Genomic DNA, 20,507 nt, shown 5'->3' on the forward strand with positions numbered 1-20,507 from the left:
CATCCACACTCTATCTGTTTGGGCAGTAAATCCAGCAGTAAAGAAACTAGATACAAATATCTTTAGCCCGGCTCTCTGTGTGGTGTGCCTTTGGTCTTTGCTGTAATTATAGTGGCAGCTTATTCCCATCACCCATCACCCATATTCCGTATTCCAGATCCGAGTAGCCCAGCATCCATCTCACAACTCCCCACTCCCACTACTGCCATTGACAAGTCCAAGTTTTGGGCGCAGATAGAGAACAAGTAGTGAGCATATCAAGTGAACTGCCCAAAACACACAGGCGCATTAAACGCACACACATAAGCGGCTACACTGGCAGAAAACACATTAAAAAGATAAAGAAACTAAAAAGAAATTGTAGCATAAATTAAAAAAATTATATTGTCTAAATATTCAACAAACTCTCTTATTAAATCTCTGCATATACCTGTACAATTAAGTATACCTTAATTAAGCTGTAATATGAACTTGCTATTTATTTTTCACAGTGCCAGAAGTGTGAAGAATGGCGGTGGGCGAGCGTAAAGCAAGCCGCCTGTGTCCTCGATGTTCGTAAAGTTGATTCATTCATTGCAGAAATTTATATGACCCCCGACACAGGACAGAGCACGGATTTTCAGCGGTTCAGCAGCAGGACTTTGATGCTGATGCGGATCCAAATGCGAATGGGAACACGAAGGCGGATGATTTGAATGCGGATGCGAATGCGAATACGAATGCGGATGAGGATGAGGATGAGGACGAGGATGATATGCCGCTGACAATGGCAATGACACTGGCAGCTAATGCCGCCCGCTCGCTGAGCGACGCCGCGTGAGGCATCCTTGTTTGCCGCCGAGCCGTATGATTTATCTCGCAGCTGGCTGGAACAGCAGTCTCCTGGCTGCCTTGTGCTTGGGGGCCCACTATACCCTCCACTGTGCCCCCACTGTACGCCCACTGTGCGCTACCAATTAGATGGTCATATGGCCATGGGCGACGCCTCAAAAGCTCCGCCAGCAATTGAAGAAGACTCAGTCGAGAAAGTGTCTCAACTCAATTTCAAGCAATTGGTGGCGGAAATACTGTATCGATAAATGGGCATTGATTGTGGCAATATACCAGATTCAAATGCGATTCTAATAGAGCTACGAATGGCGCATTAAAGGGCATAAAGTTTTATACCAAAAGTTGGGCTATAAAAGGAAAGTTTTACAAAATCCATGGCACTGTATCTAAAATGGCAGTGTATCTAAAGATTCTACTGCTTGATAAGTTGTTTCAATGGTTTTAAGTGATAATTTGTTTTATTTTAGGACTTTAGGCAAAGCTCTCTTAGGTCAAAATTGACATATAATACAGTACAACCTCTATCTCTTCGTCATCGCTTTCTTTCGCTTGCGGGCAAACTTGGCGAGCTCCTCTTCGGTGGGCCGGGGTTCACTGTACTTCTCCACCCAGGCATTGGCCATTTTGAAGAATCGCACCGGATCATTTCGATACTCGCCGGCCATTTCGATGCGCCAGGCATTCTCCGGCTGGGGATCATTGATGGTGGCCAGCAGCACCTGCAGCACCTGGTCAATCCGCGTGGTTGGGATCCAGTGCTCGGTCTCCAGAATGGGCACACACACCTGACCACGCTCATTCACATTCAGGTGGTACATCTTTGTGTTGATGTGGATGCGCGGCGGCTTGAATGGATAGTCCAGCGGGAAGTCGATCTCCATTTTGTAGGCTCCCTTGTCATAGGGCGGTGCCACCGGCATCAGGAGTCCCGTCCACTTGTAGATGTTGTTCGGCTCCACCAGGAGGTTGCGGAACTGCAGGTTCTGCTTATCCTCCAGCATCAGGGCCAGCTCGCGGTTCATCCGCTTGGGTCCGTCCATGAGAGGCTCCTCCTTTTTGGCCATCCTGTATTTTTTTTTGGTTTTTGCTTTTTGTGTTTGCGGGTGTAAGAGATTGCGTGTGTTCTTGTCTGCGAGCTTGGAAGTTCTGGTCTGGATTTTCCAAACATTTTTGACATGAGCTACTGGGCTGGTAGAAATGGGAAACACTTCGAAAAAATTAAACTCATTGCCAGAACGTTTTTAAGAGCACACTTCCCACGTGAATTATTTAATTACAAACTTAACTTAATTAAAAAATTAACATTTTCCTAAAGACGAACTTCTTTCTGCTGCTGTCTCACACAAAATCCCACATTCATGTTTTCTCTGAGTGATGCTGAATGGAAATGCTACTGAGGAGCGAAGCGAGATGGGCGCCAGTTGAGTTCCAATGCATAGGAAAAATCCTTTCACATTGACATTAATCCCCGAAATAGCTGGCAAGAGTCCGGCTGACGTCGACAGGCTCTGACAGCAGCACATTAGGATCAAACCTGGTTGTGGAAGCTGAAGGGTCTGGAAGCTGGGAGCTAAGGCTATATGGACGTAGCCATAGACTGGAGCCCGGAGCAGTGGCGATACAATGCCCGCTCCTCGAAATGAAAAGCCGTTTTATGTGCTTAGCCGCGCTGGAGTTGCAAAAATCGGGCTGTTTGCCCGGCCTTATACTACAGTACAGTACATACTTCCTTTTTTTTTAGCCGTCACATTTTAAGCGCAGATTTCATAGCCCCGGGCGGCGAATGAGTGGCGTGTCTGGTCGGATAGAATGATCCTGGCTGGCGGATGATGAGATTGCCATTGACGTTTTAGTTTTCAATTAGTTGGACGTACCGAGTTGCGCTTCACGTCCCCGGATTTATCCATTTCCCCCGGGTTCCAAACAGTCGTGCCACTCATAAATATGTAAAACTCAGCCAACAAACGGAGCCAAAGGAAGCAAAGCTGGAATATTTACCTTTTTCGCCTGGCAGATAACAAAAACATAAAAATTAAATATCAAAATGTATGCGACGGCGTCGCAGTGCGTGTGTGTAATTATTTATAAGCAGAGATGTCATCATCATGTAAATGAAACCAGAGCGCCAACGGACGCTCCAAGGACCCCCGACAGGACCTCAATGCCAATGGGAATGCCAGCTAAGCATAATTATCTCAAAGCCTCTACTCCACTCTTTGAATGTGTGAGTGACTGTGTATCTGTTTGGCGTGTGCTTGTGACTTCAGGAGAGTGTGATTGATAGCCACCGCTTTCTTGGTCGAGTCCTTTGCCGCGTGGCAAGCAGTTTTAAAGGCAATGTGAATCCAAAGGATCCAGGATCCTGCCATCAATAGCTTTGCAGTGCTTCCACGCTTTGTTGCGCACTTAATTGAGATTCATGTACTACCTGTTCGAATGCTTGATTCAAAACTGTAGATATTTTAAGAATGTAACATTTATACTCTGATTTTTACCAAACTCCAGATATTTTAAGAATGTAACATTAATACTAAGATTTTCCCAAGCAAATATTTAGACAGATGTCACACTATTAGAGCCAATGAATTTCCTTTGACTAAACTTGCGAAATCACAGCTTGTGCTCCGCCAGATTGCCGCCTAATCAATAGTTTCCTGTAGTTTGGCTGCCTTAGTTAGCAAATTGGTGGATGCCAAACTCTGGACGAAGTCGGGCCCAACATGATAGATGCCTCTTCAGCCAGGAGGCAAAAAAGGAAGTAAAATCCGGTGGCAGCCAAGGCGTCTGACAGCTCGGCGGGTGGGCCATCTCCACATCTACACATCTCCTCATCTCCACCCTTCGCCCATCAGTGGCGTTGTCGTCGCCATACTTTTAGCATAAACAGCCGGAAGCGGAAATGTTGATGACGCTCGGCGTTCAGCGCTCGCAGTTTGCCTAGGGTTCTGATTCTGCTTCTGCTTCTGGTTCTGCTTCTGGTGCTGATTCTGTTTCTGGTGCTGGATACACTCATATATCCATCTCGCTGTGTCAGCCTAGCCAGCCAGCCCCAAAAAGACCCCATACCCCATACCCCCAACTGACATCCACCGCATTTGTGTCATTTGTTTAGCTGTCATTGCCGGCGTATTGCCGCTGACAGCTAACCGTTGCTTTCCAGCGATGGCGCCAAAGATTCACATGGGGTGTGGTGGAGAAAGGAGTGGGAGCTGGGTGTCCTGGCACTTTCCCGTTTCAATGAGAAATCACCCAGAAATTAGCCGTCGACGCATTAAATCTAATCTGATCCGATTTTCTATTAGCAATTGCCTAGTGTGTCTGCCTTAGATTCTTCCCTTACTTCCTTCTCTTTTAAGTCCATATATCTCTTTGTTTGGGTATTTTCGGTTTTATCTCAATTTGCCTGCGAATCTGGCAGCTGTCTCGCTGTTTTTCTTTCAGTGTATCCGTGTGTTTGTTTGTGCACTTTAATCTTTTTATCGTACTTTAACACTTTGGCTTCGGTTTCACGCCTTTTGTTCTGCTCCCTTTTTGGTCCTTCATTAGCCCAGGAGTAAAAAAAAAAGAAAGAAAGCCAACCAGGACCAGCAACAACGCGCGAAAAATGTCGCGTGCTGATTTGTCCTTTTTTCCCCTGCTGACTTCCGGCGCCTGTCATCGACCTTTTCGGGCCCTTTTGTCAGGAGCTGGCTAGCTGGGTAGCTGGGTATCGCTTACGGCCCTCAGGGGGGGATTAGAGCGGGATGGCCAGAGATATGGCTAGAGATAGCAATAGCGAGCCTGATATATGGCGCGATTAACGTGAAAGGTTCCTAATTGATTTGGACTGCTGGACAACATTTGGACGGCCAAAAGACAACGGACGGGTTTATCGACAAGTGTCAGCTGCCCAATTCGCCCAGTTGACATTTGGCCAAAAGCGATTGGCGCTTAAATTGGTGTTGCTTAAAGCTCAAATTAATTAAGCGGGGTTTATCAAAAAGCAAATGGGCGGCAGCTGCCGGCTGATACACACTCACGACATTTTCACTCGTGCAACAGATTATTTATGCTTTCAGTGGATGCACGACATGGTCGTCATCGTTGCCATGGCATAATATTAAATTACGCCAAGTAAATAAAAGCCAGCACTCGAACACAAGCACACACACAATCATACACAATCACACACATGCACACACACATGTACAATCACACACATATACAGGCAACTAGAGTCAACCGCACACTCAAAGCCACATGGCTCCTACAAGGCATCCTGGTATCCTGAGAAGCCGGCATCAGTATAGGCACAGGATACTGTTTCTGGGCTGCATAAATGGTAGCTGGAGCTGCTCGTTCCATTAATGTGTAATATCTTCATGTGCGAAGTTAAATCTATCTGCTTCCTTAAAACAGAATTCTTAAAGCCTATAGAATTAGGCAGATTTCGTTTAACAAAAGAAAGTTCACCTTTTATTTCGATCTACAATAGCTACGAATTATGATATTAAAATGTGAGTACTGAATATTTAAAGGGTATTAATTTTATCTGAATAAAACCAGCTATGTTTAAGCCCTAAGCCTAAATTGGAAACGGCTCCAATAACGTATAAATCAGGCTTTAAGTTAATGATATACCCCGTTGTGAGCACTTCTGCTCCACTTGCCTGCTTTCCAGAGGGTTTTAATTTGGTGCCCGCTTTGTCATAAATAATGCAAGGCAAACGCTGCAACAGCCATCTCTGCACTCCACCCAAAAGATCGCCCAGCAATGCAATCCCCATTCGCATTCTGCTACCCAACCCATGCCACAACCCTTTTTCGCAGTGCTACCAATCCTGCCATCCTTGTCCTTTGCTCGCGGGCATTACTCAATATGCAGTTAGCTGTGCTCAAACGTGCTGCAATTACGGCTCCAACCTGAGACCCACCGCCCCCCAAAGTACCACGCCCCCCATTACACCCCCCCCCCTTTGGAAGCGGGCTTTTTGCAGTGAGCAACGTCATTTGTACTTAATGACTTTTCAACGTCGTGTGCGTGCAACGTCATTTTCTTGAGGCTTTTTTGGCTGCTGCCGCTTGGCTCGTTTGTTGTTCACTCATTTGCTTATTGCACGGAGGGGCGCAAGGGGATTTCCCATAAATAAAACACGCACGCAGCCCACGGGTCGTATACGTGATGCGTGCCAAGCACCTGTTGCAGCCGCAGTTTTGCCTCTCGCTTAATTGCAAAACAAGTCTGGGCAGAATATATTTGCCAAAAAATACATATACGAAATGGGATAAGCTTTAGCTTCAAAACATCAAAGTAAATGGTAAAAGGAAAAATGGGCCAAGACATCAAATAAATCGCTGCTTATGCAGTGCAGCCTGCTCATCGGGAAATGTTTAATAAAACACATCTGCCCCTTGAGTGGCAAAATTATTATATATGAGCCACGATGGGATTTTCCGGGTTTGAAAATGATTTAAAATATTTCTTTTGACAGCTCGCACAAAGTTTTTTTTGGCTTTAATCGAGGCCTGGACTCGAAGGCCCATTAATAACGATACAAAAAAAAAATAAAGAAAAAAAGAACAGAACAGGATAAAAATGAAATTCAATAAGCGTGATTTGGATAGCCAAACGAACTGAACTAAGCCAAACGGCAGAAGAACCGCATCGAATGCCGGGCAAGGAATCATCCGAGCAACTGGTCAAAGCATTCAACCAACCCTCTGTGATTTTGCGAGGGGGGTACTCTGAGTTGGGAGGTGGGAAAAATATTTAAGGCGTTGGCCCGGGGATGCCAATAAATCAAAGGGCCCGAAAAAAGGTTGCGCCCGAACAATGCGCGGCATCTGTAGAATTCTCCCTTGGACCAAAATCCAAAATACACGCACACAAACACAAACACACGGCCGCCCACCAAAAAGGATACCCATCAATGAGTGGTATTGTGTGCGTTGTGTGGTGTGTGTTGTTTGTTGTTCGTTGTTTGTTGTTCGTTGTTTGTTGTTCGTTGTTGTCCCATAGTGTTTTTGTTAGGCACACATTGTCAGCTGGTTGAGGGGGGAATCTAACTTTTGAGCAATTAAGTTCTCAACTTCTTGAATTCATCAGGAATTCTGAACTTTAAGTCGATATATGAAGGGCTGCTTGGAAGTTCGATAAATACTCCTTTGGCTAGCAAACTCGCTTTGGAATTTAATCTATTGGGTAAAGTATAACATCAGGCGTTAGTTGAACTATATTCCTAGTAGTCCAGTATTTATTATTAAAATAGAGCAAACCACGTTTAGCTTTCTTTAAAAAATCTCCAGAGCATAAAATGAATAACAAAAATGTTTAACAACGTACAAAGCAATCAAAAAGTTTGTTAACTTGTACAACTTGTATTTTTTCTGAAAACATTACTCCATTATTCATTTTCGGTAGCATTATGTAATATAAAGAGATTTTTGTTAGTCTGTGGAAAACATGTTCATAATTGGTTTTACACACTCTTACTTATGTTGCATTTCTCTGCCACGTGCATGGCAAACGAAGTAAACAAAGTTTTCCACCCAGTTTAATAAAATTAATGGCCTTACTTTCGTCCAGAAAAGTGTCGGCATTTTACACACCTCCACCGCTGACCGATGCAACTGAGTAGCTCGTTGCTTTGGGTGGATCTGGAAACAGAAATGAATCCTTGCAGGACAACAAGCCTGGGGGAAAGGATCGCGCAGGACGAAGTCAGAGGCGCGTGCTGAGAGCACAAAGCTGCTAAGCGGCTTAAAGTTGTAGAAAGTTTTTCTAACGCATTCGCGTCACCAAAGGCGCCGCCAAAGTTATGAGTGCCTGTGGATGGAGCTGCACAGGCACACTAAGAAAACAATAATAACACCGCTTGCCAGCTTCGCATTTACAAAATAAATTAGCGTTGATGAAATAATGAATTAAAAAAAGATCTTGATTTTATATGGAAGCTATCCAGAAAGTTATTGAAACTCTAGAAAGTTAATTGGGTATAGGTAGGTATATTTTTCTGCAAGTGCAGCCGCCGAAAGGCGGACAAAGGCTGCCATTGCCACGTTAGGAGTGGGTGCAGCTTATCCGGCCTCCAGTGGAGGCGCCACAAAGAGTCGTAACGGGCTGGGCTCCAACAAGTGCAGGGGCCCATTTCGCTGGGGCTGAAAGTATACTTGATGTCTGTGTTGCCATGGCAAATGAAGTGAAGCGCGACAAGTAAAAGGATTAAGGACGCTTAATATCATTGATGAGCATCGCCTCGAGTTTCGCCTCCGCCCACATCCTTGATTTTGCCACAATTTTTATGCCACTCAAAGGAAGCGCTGAGCCCAGATTTGTTTTGTGTCTATAGTTTTGGCAGCTGGGAACAGCTGCAGCGGTTCCACCAAAAAAACCCAGATAGACTAACTGGGTGGAAAACCCACCCCAAGGTCAGTATATACCCAATTAGGAATGCAGTCGAAGAGCGGAGAAGATGATGAAAAAAACAACAGCTTCACTTTCGGCAACTTTATGCAAATAGCCCAGCAAGTTGCGATTCGTAGAATCCGTGAAACATACGGAAATGTAATGAATATTTACGAGTCCACAATTTGGGCAGTGCCAAGTGCAAAGCACGTGCGAAATCTCATAAAATTTCCCACACACACACCCACACACTCCTCAAATTTACGCTCGAAATAATACGGTAAAATTTTCATTTAATTATGAACTGTTAAAGTCCTCGAAGTGCCGGGGATGGAAAAAGTCTGCCGCCCATGTGCCCACCCTGCCATCGCCACCCAGTAATTAAAAGCGAAAGCGAAAGGTGAATGTGAAGTTGAATGTGTAGTACGAGTATCTGCCCGTCGATGAACAATTGCAGCTCGGGGGTAATCAAAAATGTATCTTTTAGCTTGGGACTTACCCGAAAGCCTCCGGCAAAACGACAACAAACCGGCTGGGAAATGCGGAGAGTGCGGAGCACAGTAGAATCACTGGGGACTCGTTAGCAAGGAGCTGCAATGAAAAGTGTGGAAAAGCATTTACTTAAATTAGATTGCCGGCTTCCAGAGGAGTGCAATGTAGGGTTGTACACTAAAGTGCTTGAGCTGGTTACTTGGCGTTAATTTCCAAGGCATCGAACGATTTGAGCCCTTGAACCCATGATAAAAATGATGAAGAAGTTCTTCTATTATATGATTTACTACTTCTATTACTTCTATTATAAAATTTAAGATATTTACAATGCCAAAAGAACGCCTTTCAAATTGCTTTAATCATTTGTTGTGAGCAGTTCCCAAGCAAATATGTTCAAGTTTATGATTTTTCAACAAGCGCATTAGGAGTTCTCCATAATTGGATAAAATAGTTGCTGCCGCGCAAAATTGTTGAATCATCATCGTCGTTTCGGCCAGCAGATGCACCAAACTATTGGCCCACTCCAACTGGGCTTGAATGGGCGGAGTTCGGATGGCTTGTCTGTTGCGAAATGATTTTCCATTGCTTTAAGTTGAACTCCCGGGCAAAAGCTGCTCATATTTACAAAATGTCTAATGAAAATATTTTTCCGCTGCCCTACGCCATTCGAGTAAGCTTGTTTGAAAGGACTGTGCGCAAGAAAAAAAAATCAAATTAGTTGCATGAATGGTGTGCTGAACGGATTAAGGGGGCGTGGCTGGAGCAGCAGAAGCTGCAGGTCCTGCAAGTCCTGGAAGTCCTGAATTCATGCGGATATGCGGATGTATATATACGGACTTCTGTGATTCATGTTTGTGTGCTAATTGCCACAGCATGGGGCTGGGAGCAAAGTCGAGAGCTTATCAGAAATTCTTATCGCATTACTTACTTATGCCGTTTACTCGGCTATTTGTCATAATTATCCAGCAACTAGGAAGATTCATTTGCCAAATGTTCTCCGCATATCTCCCGTATATACCTACCATTTCGCCTCCATTGAGAGCATTGAAAATTGATGTCCTTTAGGATGAACCCAACCATCCGAACACCCAAGCACCCAAACCCGGTCACATGTGCGCTCCATCTCGAATCTCAACTTTTAACTCCGTCGCAAGCTTTTGAATGCTGCATGAGCCGAACAAAAAATCTGATAGCGCATTTAAAATGGGGAAAATCAGTAGGGTTAGGGTTAGGGATCCCTAGGAGCGCAAAGCGCACGACTGAGTAGATGAGCATAGAGAAACAACAAGATACTGAGACGGGTGCAGCAGCAGGAAAAACAGAGCACAGGGCGACACACACAAAACTAGAGAAAAGGAAAATAAGAATCAAAAGAAAATTGCAGGCAGCGAAAAAAATCAGGTTTTTTCAGGGGGTGGAGGTGGGAGGTCGCTAGGTTCGGGGAAAAACCATATCAAGTAACTGAGCCGCGCCAAGCGGCTGCATAGTGAAAATGCAACTGTGCGGAAAACTGTGCGAACATTTTCATTTTCAATGCAGCTCTTGGCACACAAAACACACACACAGCTAGACAACATTAACAGTAGTGGCAGTAACAACAACTAGCAAATAGACAACTTTAAGTACACGCATGGTTACATGCTCTCGGAAAAACTCGGCAAAGAAATCGCTGAAAATCGCTTAGAACGCAGAGCCCGAATAAAGAAATGTTAGCAATAGCAGCCAAATACGAGAAGGAAATACACAAAAGCATATGGGTGGTGGGTAGGAAAAAAGGGGACGAGGCGGGGGAGGGGAGGAAAACGGGGCACTGGGCCACGGGAAAATGGGGATCAGGGGGCGGTGTCGCCGCTGACTTTTCTTTCAATTTGCAACATTTTCTGTGGCACGTTCCAAAAATAACTTCCGCCAGCCTCGTCGTCGCTGCAACCTGCAACTTGCAACTCGCAACTTGCAACCTGATTTGGTTCCGCCTTCGCCAAATTGCAGGAAAATGTAATATTTTGTTGTTACATTTTTTTTCTGTTATGTTGTTACATTTTCTGCAGTTTTTTTGCTGTTTTTTTCTGTGCAGTCGGCCGAAATCATATCTCGCCGGACCCAGCATCTGATTTGTTGTATCTATTTGTTTATAATTTACGAAAAATGCAATTAGTGGTCTGTCGAAAACAGGCAACATTTGAAGCCTGACTGAAGGGCTCCCCTCAGTGTTGCAATTTTCCCCACCTTCCATAAACTTACAGGACCACATTAATAAAATAAACTTTCTTTGACTGGGCTGCCAATCAGTTGTTTTCGAAAGCCCACAATGAAGCCCATATAAAACTTGTGTAACAATGGCCAGTGCAACCGGTACAGTGAGGCCAGCCCAAAGCGAACTCTTTCGGTAGGTCAGTATGCAATGACAGAGCTTAGCTAGCAAGTGGCATCTACGAGTATATCTACCATAAGCACACTTTGTAAACGGTTTTTCAACCACTGTACTTGGTAGGGGGCCATTAGCAAACTTTTCCCAAAAAAAAAATGAGTTAGCAGAGGGCTGTGAAGTTTTGCGAAGGGGGGATCCTGAAAGTCTGCTTCTATGTTAAATGAATTGTTGTCTTAACTACGAGAGAAGAGCCCCTTCGCAGACCAACTAGACAGGTGAGGAGGTCTGTGTCTATGAAAATTGCGGGCGCGGTGCAGCATGCCAAAAAAGTTTCATGAAATTCAGTTAAAAAATCGAAATAAAAAACTAAAATAAAAATTGTGGATTCACTAAAGAGTGAGATATAAAATTAGACACACTTTTAAGCTGACTACACAATGCCCTTTTACAAAGCAATGGTTGTGGATATGATTGGGAATATTTTTAAAATATATAAAAATTATTACACTCATGTTTATAATTTAAATAAAGTTACAAATCGTATAAATATTTTGTGAAATAAATACAGAATACTAAATACATCCAACTAACTTTTGTGGGACAAGATTTTGGTTTCGATTATATTTCTGGCAGTTAAACTCCAGTTATCAGCTAAAGTTGTATGATCACCATTAAAATAAATAGCTCCCCAATGACATTTCGGGGAAACTTGAAGTCAGAATTGTCTCATTCAACACCTGCAGATTTCAACGCTACTTCCTTCCTTGCAAACTCCGACACATAATTGCAGTGCCCCGTCGAGAAGAGTATGAAAAGTTTAAATAACTTTGGCAACTAAATTTAAGTTGCGATGTCGGTGGGCGGCTGGAAAATGGGAAAGGGGGTGTGGCATACTGCGAGGGTCGTGACAAAGTTGGGAGCAGATAAAAACTGCAGCAGACGCAAAACTAATTTGCGTGGTTATGTAAATTAGAGTCGGAGAGAGTTGCTGCGATAAACTTGTCGAGGGCGAGGAGCTAACAACAGCAGGACGAGTTTTGAAAAAATCGCAGCACAAATGCGTAAACAAGGTGGGGATAATGTGGGGTGGATGGATGCTCCAGATGCAGATGCAGCTGCAAACTAAACTAAAGCCTAAACTCACCTTGAAGTTAAGCAGAGTCCGAACTCTCGGCAGAAGTTCAAACACAGCTGAGGCGGCCTCGTTTACCCACTTGTGGGCGTGGCAGTGCTTTCAAGACCCACTGCATATATACCTCCAGGTACATATAGTATGGCATACAACTGGATGTGGATGTGGATGTGGGCTTTGCAGCCGTAATCCCGTAACCACAAACCGATAACAGAATCGTTGGGCGAGGAGACAAAGACGCCGCTCGCCTCAAACAACTAAATAATGTGCAGCAAGTTTAGTGCCTAACACACACAAGGGCACTGCAAAAAATAATTACATTACTTCTCTATTAGCAGATTATACAAAACAAAGTAAATACCTTGAGTCTAGAAAAACAACAATACAAACTACATTCTGCTATATCTTATTTGCCTTTGGTGCAAAAGTTTTCATGTTTTAGTCTGCACAATATTTAGCTTATTTATTTTCCTAAAAATTCTTCTGCATCTTTTGCCTTTTGCAATTCCGGCTTAAACCTGATAAATTACAAATTTGGCTCTCTGCACTCGAGATAATTTTTCGTCGAGCAGTTGGCAGAGCTTAGGCATAATTTGGGCCCAAAACTGGCTGGGAGCGAAGTGAAAACGCATCCGACAGATACATCGTCGGCTGTCTTGGAAACCGCAGGGGATGTATTCGGTAGTAGTAGAGCTGCAGAGTAGTGGCACCCCTGCTCTAAAGTCATATTAATAATTTTGTTGGGACTTGAACTACATCCCTTGCCGACTGTCGGCTCACCAACTACGCCCCCTGCACTTTTGGCATTCCATGGACCACAAGAACTTGCAGGATGCAGCTGGTGGTGAATCTGGATAGGGGCTGTTACCATGGCCATTAAAGCTTAGTTACACTTATTTCCCCCAATCTGCGCAAAGGTTTTGTTTACATTTCCCATGCAAACCCGAAAAAGAGGACAGCAAAATGCAAAATGCACATGCATCAAAAATCGAAATGTTTGGCACCTGTTGTTGTGGAGTCTTGATTCTATTCCACTTCCAATTGTTTTGCTCCTGCGAATTGAAGAAGTTTTGCCTGCCAATGTGTAAATGTTCGGCCTGAGATACTTCGATACGAGAAATTCCCATGTGGGGCCGGGCCACAAACACTAATAATTCAGTAGATTTTCATGGGAAAATGTCTGCAGTCTAAGGGATCATTTTCCTTTGGGCTGCCACATCAATATTGACTGCGCTTCGCCCACACAATATTGTGGGATTCCCATATTCTGTAGACACTAATTAGTCGCCTCCGGTTCCGTCTCATCCTTAGATGACATGTGACATTTTTAGTGGCGGCTTGTTTACGGGGTTGCAGCCGTTGAACTCCGACCCTCATCTATTTTTAGCCGCCTGCAGCAGCATTCGATTTGTGTTAATGACATGCAAATCAACTTTGGTGGTCCTGCGACAAATACCCGCTCCAATAACGCGTTGAAAATTGCCTCTTGTTGATGTTTTTTTTTTTGACAGTTGATTGTTTTATTGAAACGTGGCACGGGGCAGAAGGGATTTTCACTTTGGTACCTTACTTTTTTTTTATTATTTGGTAGGGGTGCCAATAGCAAATAAGTAAATATTTACTATTTACTCTGGCAGGGCTGTGAGAAAATCATTAAATCAGAGCCGAAGCGACTGGGACACCACTTTTCTATGCCCAAAAGCAAACACAAGCACAAATAGCGAAATCAATATAGCGTGCGATCGGGCGGAAAAACTAACTCAAAGGGTAAATAATAAAAAATTTAATTAGAATTTCTGTTATTAAATAAAATGCCACCAAAGAGCGAAATGCCACTAAATTGAAAAATTTGAAATCGAGCCGAAACAGAAACAGCAACAGAAACAGGGACTCTGCGAGATTGGAAATGAAATGAAATAAAGCTCTGCTAAGTTAGACCCGCACAAAAATCACACAAACATTTCCGCTGCCAGAAATGGGAAATGTGAATGAAAAATGGAAAATGGGAAATGCGAAATGGCCAAATAAAAACAAATGGTAGAAAATGTAAAAGGTATTTAAAATGTTTTTCAAATGCGGTTGCAGTGGTTTCAATGTGTGGCCGCCAAAGTAAATGAAAATATTTCACTGAAATGAAAAATGTTTGTGTGTGACTTCCAGAGCAGATTAAAAAACGAAATATAAGTGGCTGATGCTCTGATGCTCTGATGCTCTCTGCATTATTCATTAAATATGCTAAATAGCACAAGTCAGTGACGGAAATCCACCTTCAAGTGCTGCACTCGAATGACAAATTTATGGTGCGTTTCTCGTCTGACCAAACGAGATAATGTGAAAAAAGTAAATGCCAGACCATAAACCGTCTAGTTCCGCACATAAACCTGTCTCTCTATGGCGCAGATTTTACGACTTCTCTGGAGTCTCTGCCCCATCTGATTTCAGGTGGGGCATAAACCAACGAGATCACCGCCCACGCAATAAAAAAACATAAAAAAACGACAGAACTGGTGCTGAAGCTACAGCTGTGAAGCTGGAAACTGTACACACAAATTACCAATTTTTAATTTGAAAATGCGGCACAAACTTTAATTAACCATTCCCCTTGTCCAGCACCAACTTTATGGCACTTGGCGCCGCTGCATATCAAGACTTCAGTGTTTTCATATTTATTGGCCAGCAAGGCGCCGCTGCAATTTATGGGCCATAGTGTGAACGTGTGTCCACCGGCTGCCACCGCACCACTGCACCACCGAACCACCCATCGACACTGTCCCACCGCCGAGGCCGCAAAATCCACAGAATAATTTCGGTTGCTGGCTGTGATTTGGCTTTGGATTTGGCATGGACACATACGAGTATAGCCTGCTCTAATTTTTCACGATTATTTTTTTTCTCCTTTTTTTTTTGTGTGAAAAGGATCCTAGAGCATGTGTGTGCAGTGCGTGTGGAACTTGTGGCTTTCGCCACGCGCTAGAAATATATTTTGCCCCGGCGCCCAAACGATTTAATTTGCGGTTTCTGTCACAGGCGACGCACACTCGATTTTCCATTGAAAATTGATAAAACTTATTTGCGGGCGGGCTGCCAGTTTAAAAATAATAGGTTGGCAAAAAACAAACGATTAAGCCAGAAGTCCCAGATAAATGCTGGCAAAAAGGAGCATATATTTAAGATACATCCAGAGCTTAAAAAAACATCTACACGTTTTTTTACAATATTTCACTAATAGAAATGTATGTACAATTGTAAGTTGTGAAACTGATGTTCTACAAACAATTTAAAACACTTTATTGCAAACTAAAAAATTTAGAAAAACACAAATACCTAGATTTCATTAAACAAAAGCAAAAAGACTGAAATGCAATAAACACACAAAATTAAAAATGGCCTAACAAACAGCCAATCGCCTTGCATTTCCTGAGTGTTCCCAGCAGGTAGTTAAAACTCAACAATTCGTACTTCCCTTCAAATTCATTTGTGGCCTTCAGGCTGCGATATTCGTCTATGAGGACTCTGGTTTTTTCCCATCGATGGCAAAAAACTCTGCTCAGTTTAAGGATCTCGGGCAATTTGCAAGCGAATTGCTCCTCCCGCAAATACTTTTCCATGTGCAGCACAAATAGTTCCTGATTACGTCTAAATTCACTCAAGGAAGTGGATTCATTCAATTCAGCGTTATAGGAATCGAGGTCCTGCATTAACCGAAGAAGTTTACAAGGATGCGATAGCTGCTCCTCGAGGTTGGAGATTAAGGAAATCTGTATTGATCTCAGAGCCTTAAACAATCGCTCATGTTTGGAGTAATCGAAGGGGGGCAAATGATTTAACCGATAGAGCGAGTAGTTCACATTTAAAATAAGTCGAAAGCAGGAATTCATCGTCTCTATTTGGTTTTGGCTGATCACACGCTTCAGTAGGACATCATTCCTCAACTTCAGACAGATAAATTCAGGATGGGCTTCGGTCCAGTAAACCAAAAACATATGACACAAACTGGGATCTTGGGATACCACGATTTGCTTTAATTTAGTAGTGGCCTCTATCAACTGATTCCTGCCGAGGAACTCAAAGAGCAACTCAAACTCACTTCGAAAGTGTTCATAGTTCCAGAGTAGAAACACCGATCGTACGTGTTTTACTACTTTGTCCAATTGAAACTCTTTTTTCAGTCCAGAGATATAAGAGTTGGCCAATAGAGTCCTTCTATGCAATAACCTTTTAAATTCCTGGGTAATGATTTCTGATACGGGAGTGTAGTTAGTGCAGACGAGGAAGTTCCTCAGTAACTCCTCAATCGAATGATTGATTGGCTTTCGCGGATCTGGTCGAGTTGCCATGTGAAAGGAGTAAAACAGCCGACGAATTGCATCGTGATCAGTGGACTGCAACTGCTGCAGGATGTCTGGAACAAAGTTTCTGTCCTCTATTGTTTTAATTTGATAAGGCGCCAGTTCCTTTAATACCTCATCTATCAATAAACTGTGTAAAGGTTTCTCTTGCACGATGCCATGCAGAGAATTGAAGTCACCTAAAGTTCGGGAATCGTAAAGAAAAGACACTGCTTCACTAGAGTCTAGGATGTGACTCTGAATAATATGGAAGAATTCCCATTTAAGGAGTTCTTCTGTTTGGATCAATGAATTTCTTAAAACATACTCTGTTCGTTCCTTGATCAAAATCCTTTGGAAGGGAAACTCTTCGCGAAAGTCTGTGAAGTCTCCCGTTGACCACCAGCTATCCAGAAACTGACAATAGGCCTGCAAGGAGTGCAGAAGCAAGGATGCGCTCAAGGATCGTAGCAACTTGGGTTTACCATTCTTAAAACTTCTGGTTAAAAGGGTATTCAAAGTTTTTAGACTTCGCATGAAAGGTAGTCCTTCTTTATTATTCTGGGAGAGCTCATAAAGCCATTTAATCCTTTCCAAATGACCTCTTGATGTCTCTATAAAGTGCTGCAGGGTGGCAGTTTCAATACCCTTTGTTAAACGCCTCTCGAAATGAACCAGAAACTCCAACACAGGTCGAAGAAGTTGCCGCAGTGCTACACTGAAACAAGTAAGGGTCTCCAAGCGTTCATTATTCACATTATTACTCAATATTTGCTTCACCGCCTGCGTCTCAATAAATTTTCTTAGATAACGCATTTGTTTTAGCGATTTAATGATCTCGCCCAGGTGAGAACCTTCTTGTAAATGTTTAAATGCAGTTCGTAACTCCCAACTCTCATTTAATATTGTGAAGTTTTTACTATTCACGGATGCAAAGAACAGGACAATCAGTTCGCTTAAGAGCAGGTGCTCCTCGCTCACCTTTCGTATCGAGGCTTGCAATTCCCGAAGTTGAAAAATCAAAAAGTCAGCATATCCTTGGTTGAAAATACTGACCAGAATTCGCGGCTGATTGTGCACACTAACATCCACATGCCACGAGTTCGTCTGAACACGGTAGAGCATGTCACTTTCGTTCTTAAAAAATTCAACTAATTCCGGTTTCTCTGCGGAGGGTTCATTATGTATGAGATTCAATTCCAGCTCCATCTTGGCCTCTTTTATGGCGAACTTTTCCTTTACTTTCACTTTGCTTAGACTGGGTTCCACAGAGTAACTGTGGTCCAAGGTGTCCAGTGTTTCTGGTTGTCTCTTTGGTATCTGTGGACGCACCGTTTCCAAGGGAATATTTACCGGGGAACTTAGTTCCCTAATTTCATCACAGAGGCGCTGGACGTGATCTGAAGTAACCATTGTCCTCGGACTCTTAGGATCCTTGGGACTCTTGTGCTTGTGCTTTTTCTTGTGGATAAGCTGATCTTCAGCTACTGGTTTCGATGCATCATCTATAGATTTGGTATCGAAATCGACCTTTTCTGTATCTTTGAGAAGAACCTGCGAACTTTCGGTGGCCAAGGTGAGAGCATCCAGGATGTTCTTTCGCTTCTGGTCCATCTCTACGTAGTTGCGACGAACTGAGTGAAAGGCCTTGTAGTTCACAGAGAGCACAAAGTCTAGGAGTCGCCAGTGGAGGTTCTGCTGCTTGTGGTTTATACAGATCGGATGATTCAGTACCACATTGGCCAGCTGATTAAATGTATCCCCGAATTCTGAGATATGTTCGCTGTGATAGCGCTCCAGAAAGTGGTTCATGGTGACCCACACCGACTCCGGATGGCACTCCACAACATCAGGATCCGCTATGTGACGTCTGGCATAAGAAAGGCATTTGTCGATGGTGGCAGAGTCCACCTTATCCTCTTGCCCATTGCTGTTTTCCTTGTCATCGATGGGCAAATCTAGCAGCAATCTTACCAACTGCGGCAAATTGCGGTCTATGACTTGCTGGCATTCGTCCTCTTGCATTTTTATTGACAGTAATTGTGTAGAAAAATATATTTTTGTTTTATGTACAAACGACAGCTGAGAAATGACAGAGACACTGAAAAAATAATTGCATACACTGCTTGAAGTAAGCAGGCATAATAACTTTATTGCAGTTGTAGTCTTAGGAACACCTCAAAGTAGAAATAGTTTTCTAGCCTTATTAAAATGTTTTCTGCGCTGCATTGGTATTGATTTCTACATAACGATATTACACACTTTCAAAGGATTTATTTGAGTGCCGGAGTATCCTGCTTCAAAGGAGTCGGGACAAATGGGGTTGCAAGCGGCTTACGTTGTTTTCCAATGGCCAAGAGCAGAACGGCTTACAAAATGCTTAAAGAGAATTCGAACATGTAAATTCCCGTGGCATTCACCAAGGAACTAGAACAGCAACTGAAGGACCTCAGTGACCCAGTTGGACTACGTCTTTGCATCCCAACACCCAAACTCCCCTCACACTGCATGCGTATTTTGGTTTATTTTATTGTCCGACAAGATAAATACCAAAATATTGAATATTTACCAATGGGATGTGAAGAAATGCACAAGGACATGGAGCAGCTATGCGAAAAGTGTTTGGAAAGTGGGGAGATGCCGATTCCGTCATCCGATTCCGAGCAATAACTCAAGTGCAATGAAGCATTCCTGCCGCATTGGAAAAATAAACCCCATGAGTTTAATACTTCTTTTTAAATTCCCATAAGTTGGTATATTTTTAGGCTTACGCAAATGAACACAGCTCACTCATTTGTCAACGACCTGAACAATTTAGCACTAACTTTAATTCGCTGTCAACAAAAAGGTTTTTCAATTTCCTTGGCCAAAAACATAGCAAGTGGAATAACACGAAATCAATGAAATCCGCAAATAATTTTTTTACTTAGCATTTTGAAAAGGGGAAAAAGTTTGTCAAATATTTGGAAAATATTAATTTGCTGCCAATGCAAACTTTTTGCGATTTATTCTTTTTTTTTTTTTGTCTTCGGCAAGGCGATAGACAACAAATTTGCAGAGAACACTTCGCAGATGGAAAGTTTTCGCCTAAGGATGGCTAGATGAAATCTGCACCAGAAAACAAAAGCCGAAATCTAGAAAAACATTGAAAACGCTGCTTTGATGGCAAACTTGCCGGTCCACAAAACTTTCCATCGCACTTGGCGAGAAGTAAGCGAAAAACTTAATAAAGATCCTCCGCCTGCTGGAGAAGGACTCTCCGGCGGCAGGACGATGGTGACAGCTTTTGGTCAATGGAGAATGGTAAGCGAGAGAATGGGAATGGGAATGCACCACGACCGCAGCCTGTCGAAATTAAACCAAACTGAATTTGCACTTACACTTTGGCCAGACGCCTCGCCAAAGGACTCCTGTCCCGCAGGACTCGCTCCATCCGGCTCCTGTCGAAATTGTCACTTTCGCAATTCCCCCAATAGTTGACTGTAGCGCAGCACAATGGTGTTAGTGGGTGGCTTGGTTGCTTCGTTGGTTGGTTGCTTGGTTGGTTGGTTGGTCCTGGTGGCGTCAAGAAGCGCGTAAGTGACATTTATGCGCCTGCCAACTTGCATCCTGGAAACTCCCCAGCTGCGAGGCAGCGCTAAACTTTCGCCCAAGGCCAAACGAGGATGCCATTGTCGCTGCCACTGCACTCGCCCCAAGTTTGTTTTAATAAATACCTCCATTCACCATTGTCTCCGCCACCTGCTGGTTGGATGGTTGGTTGGTTGAATAAGATGGTTTGGGATTTTCCGGGGCATCTGAAGTTCTCAACAATTTACCCGCTCATCGACAGTTGCCCAGAAGTTGGCGCACAATGGAGGCAGCCGCCAGAAAACAATCAGCTCTGCCAGAAGCCTCAATCACAGACGCGGAATGCAAACGAGAGCTGCTCAAAATTACTCATTTTTATGAACTTTTTCTCAGCCACGATTG

General features: G+C 43.4%; 3 protein-coding genes across 3 annotated transcripts in view; all 3 read right to left on the reverse strand.

Annotated features, from left to right (window-relative positions):
* LOC120448416 (connectin) overlaps window positions 1-20,507 on the reverse strand; it is a 132,311-nt gene that overhangs the window by 42,955 nt on the left and 68,849 nt on the right. Inside the window, exon 4 of the mRNA XM_039630415.1 lies at window positions 8,715-8,806. The gene's annotated coding sequence lies outside the window, so the exon portion shown is untranslated. The remainder of the gene's footprint in view (window positions 1-8,714; window positions 8,807-20,507) is intronic.
* LOC120448417 (ubiquitin-conjugating enzyme E2-18 kDa) lies at window positions 1,268-1,993 on the reverse strand. Its single transcript, XM_039630417.2, has one exon. It carries the CDS (start codon window positions 1,893-1,895, stop codon window positions 1,353-1,355), a length of 543 nt encoding a protein of 180 aa, XP_039486351.1. The 5' UTR covers window positions 1,896-1,993; the 3' UTR covers window positions 1,268-1,352.
* Window positions 15,493-18,619, reverse strand: LOC120448415. The gene has a single exon (XM_039630414.1). It carries the CDS (start codon window positions 18,558-18,560, stop codon window positions 15,585-15,587), a length of 2,976 nt encoding a protein of 991 aa, XP_039486348.1. The 5' UTR covers window positions 18,561-18,619; the 3' UTR covers window positions 15,493-15,584.

Source organism: Drosophila santomea, chromosome 3L, assembly GCF_016746245.2.
Source record: "Drosophila santomea strain STO CAGO 1482 chromosome 3L, Prin_Dsan_1.1, whole genome shotgun sequence".
NCBI lineage: Eukaryota > Metazoa > Arthropoda > Insecta > Diptera > Drosophilidae > Drosophila > Drosophila santomea.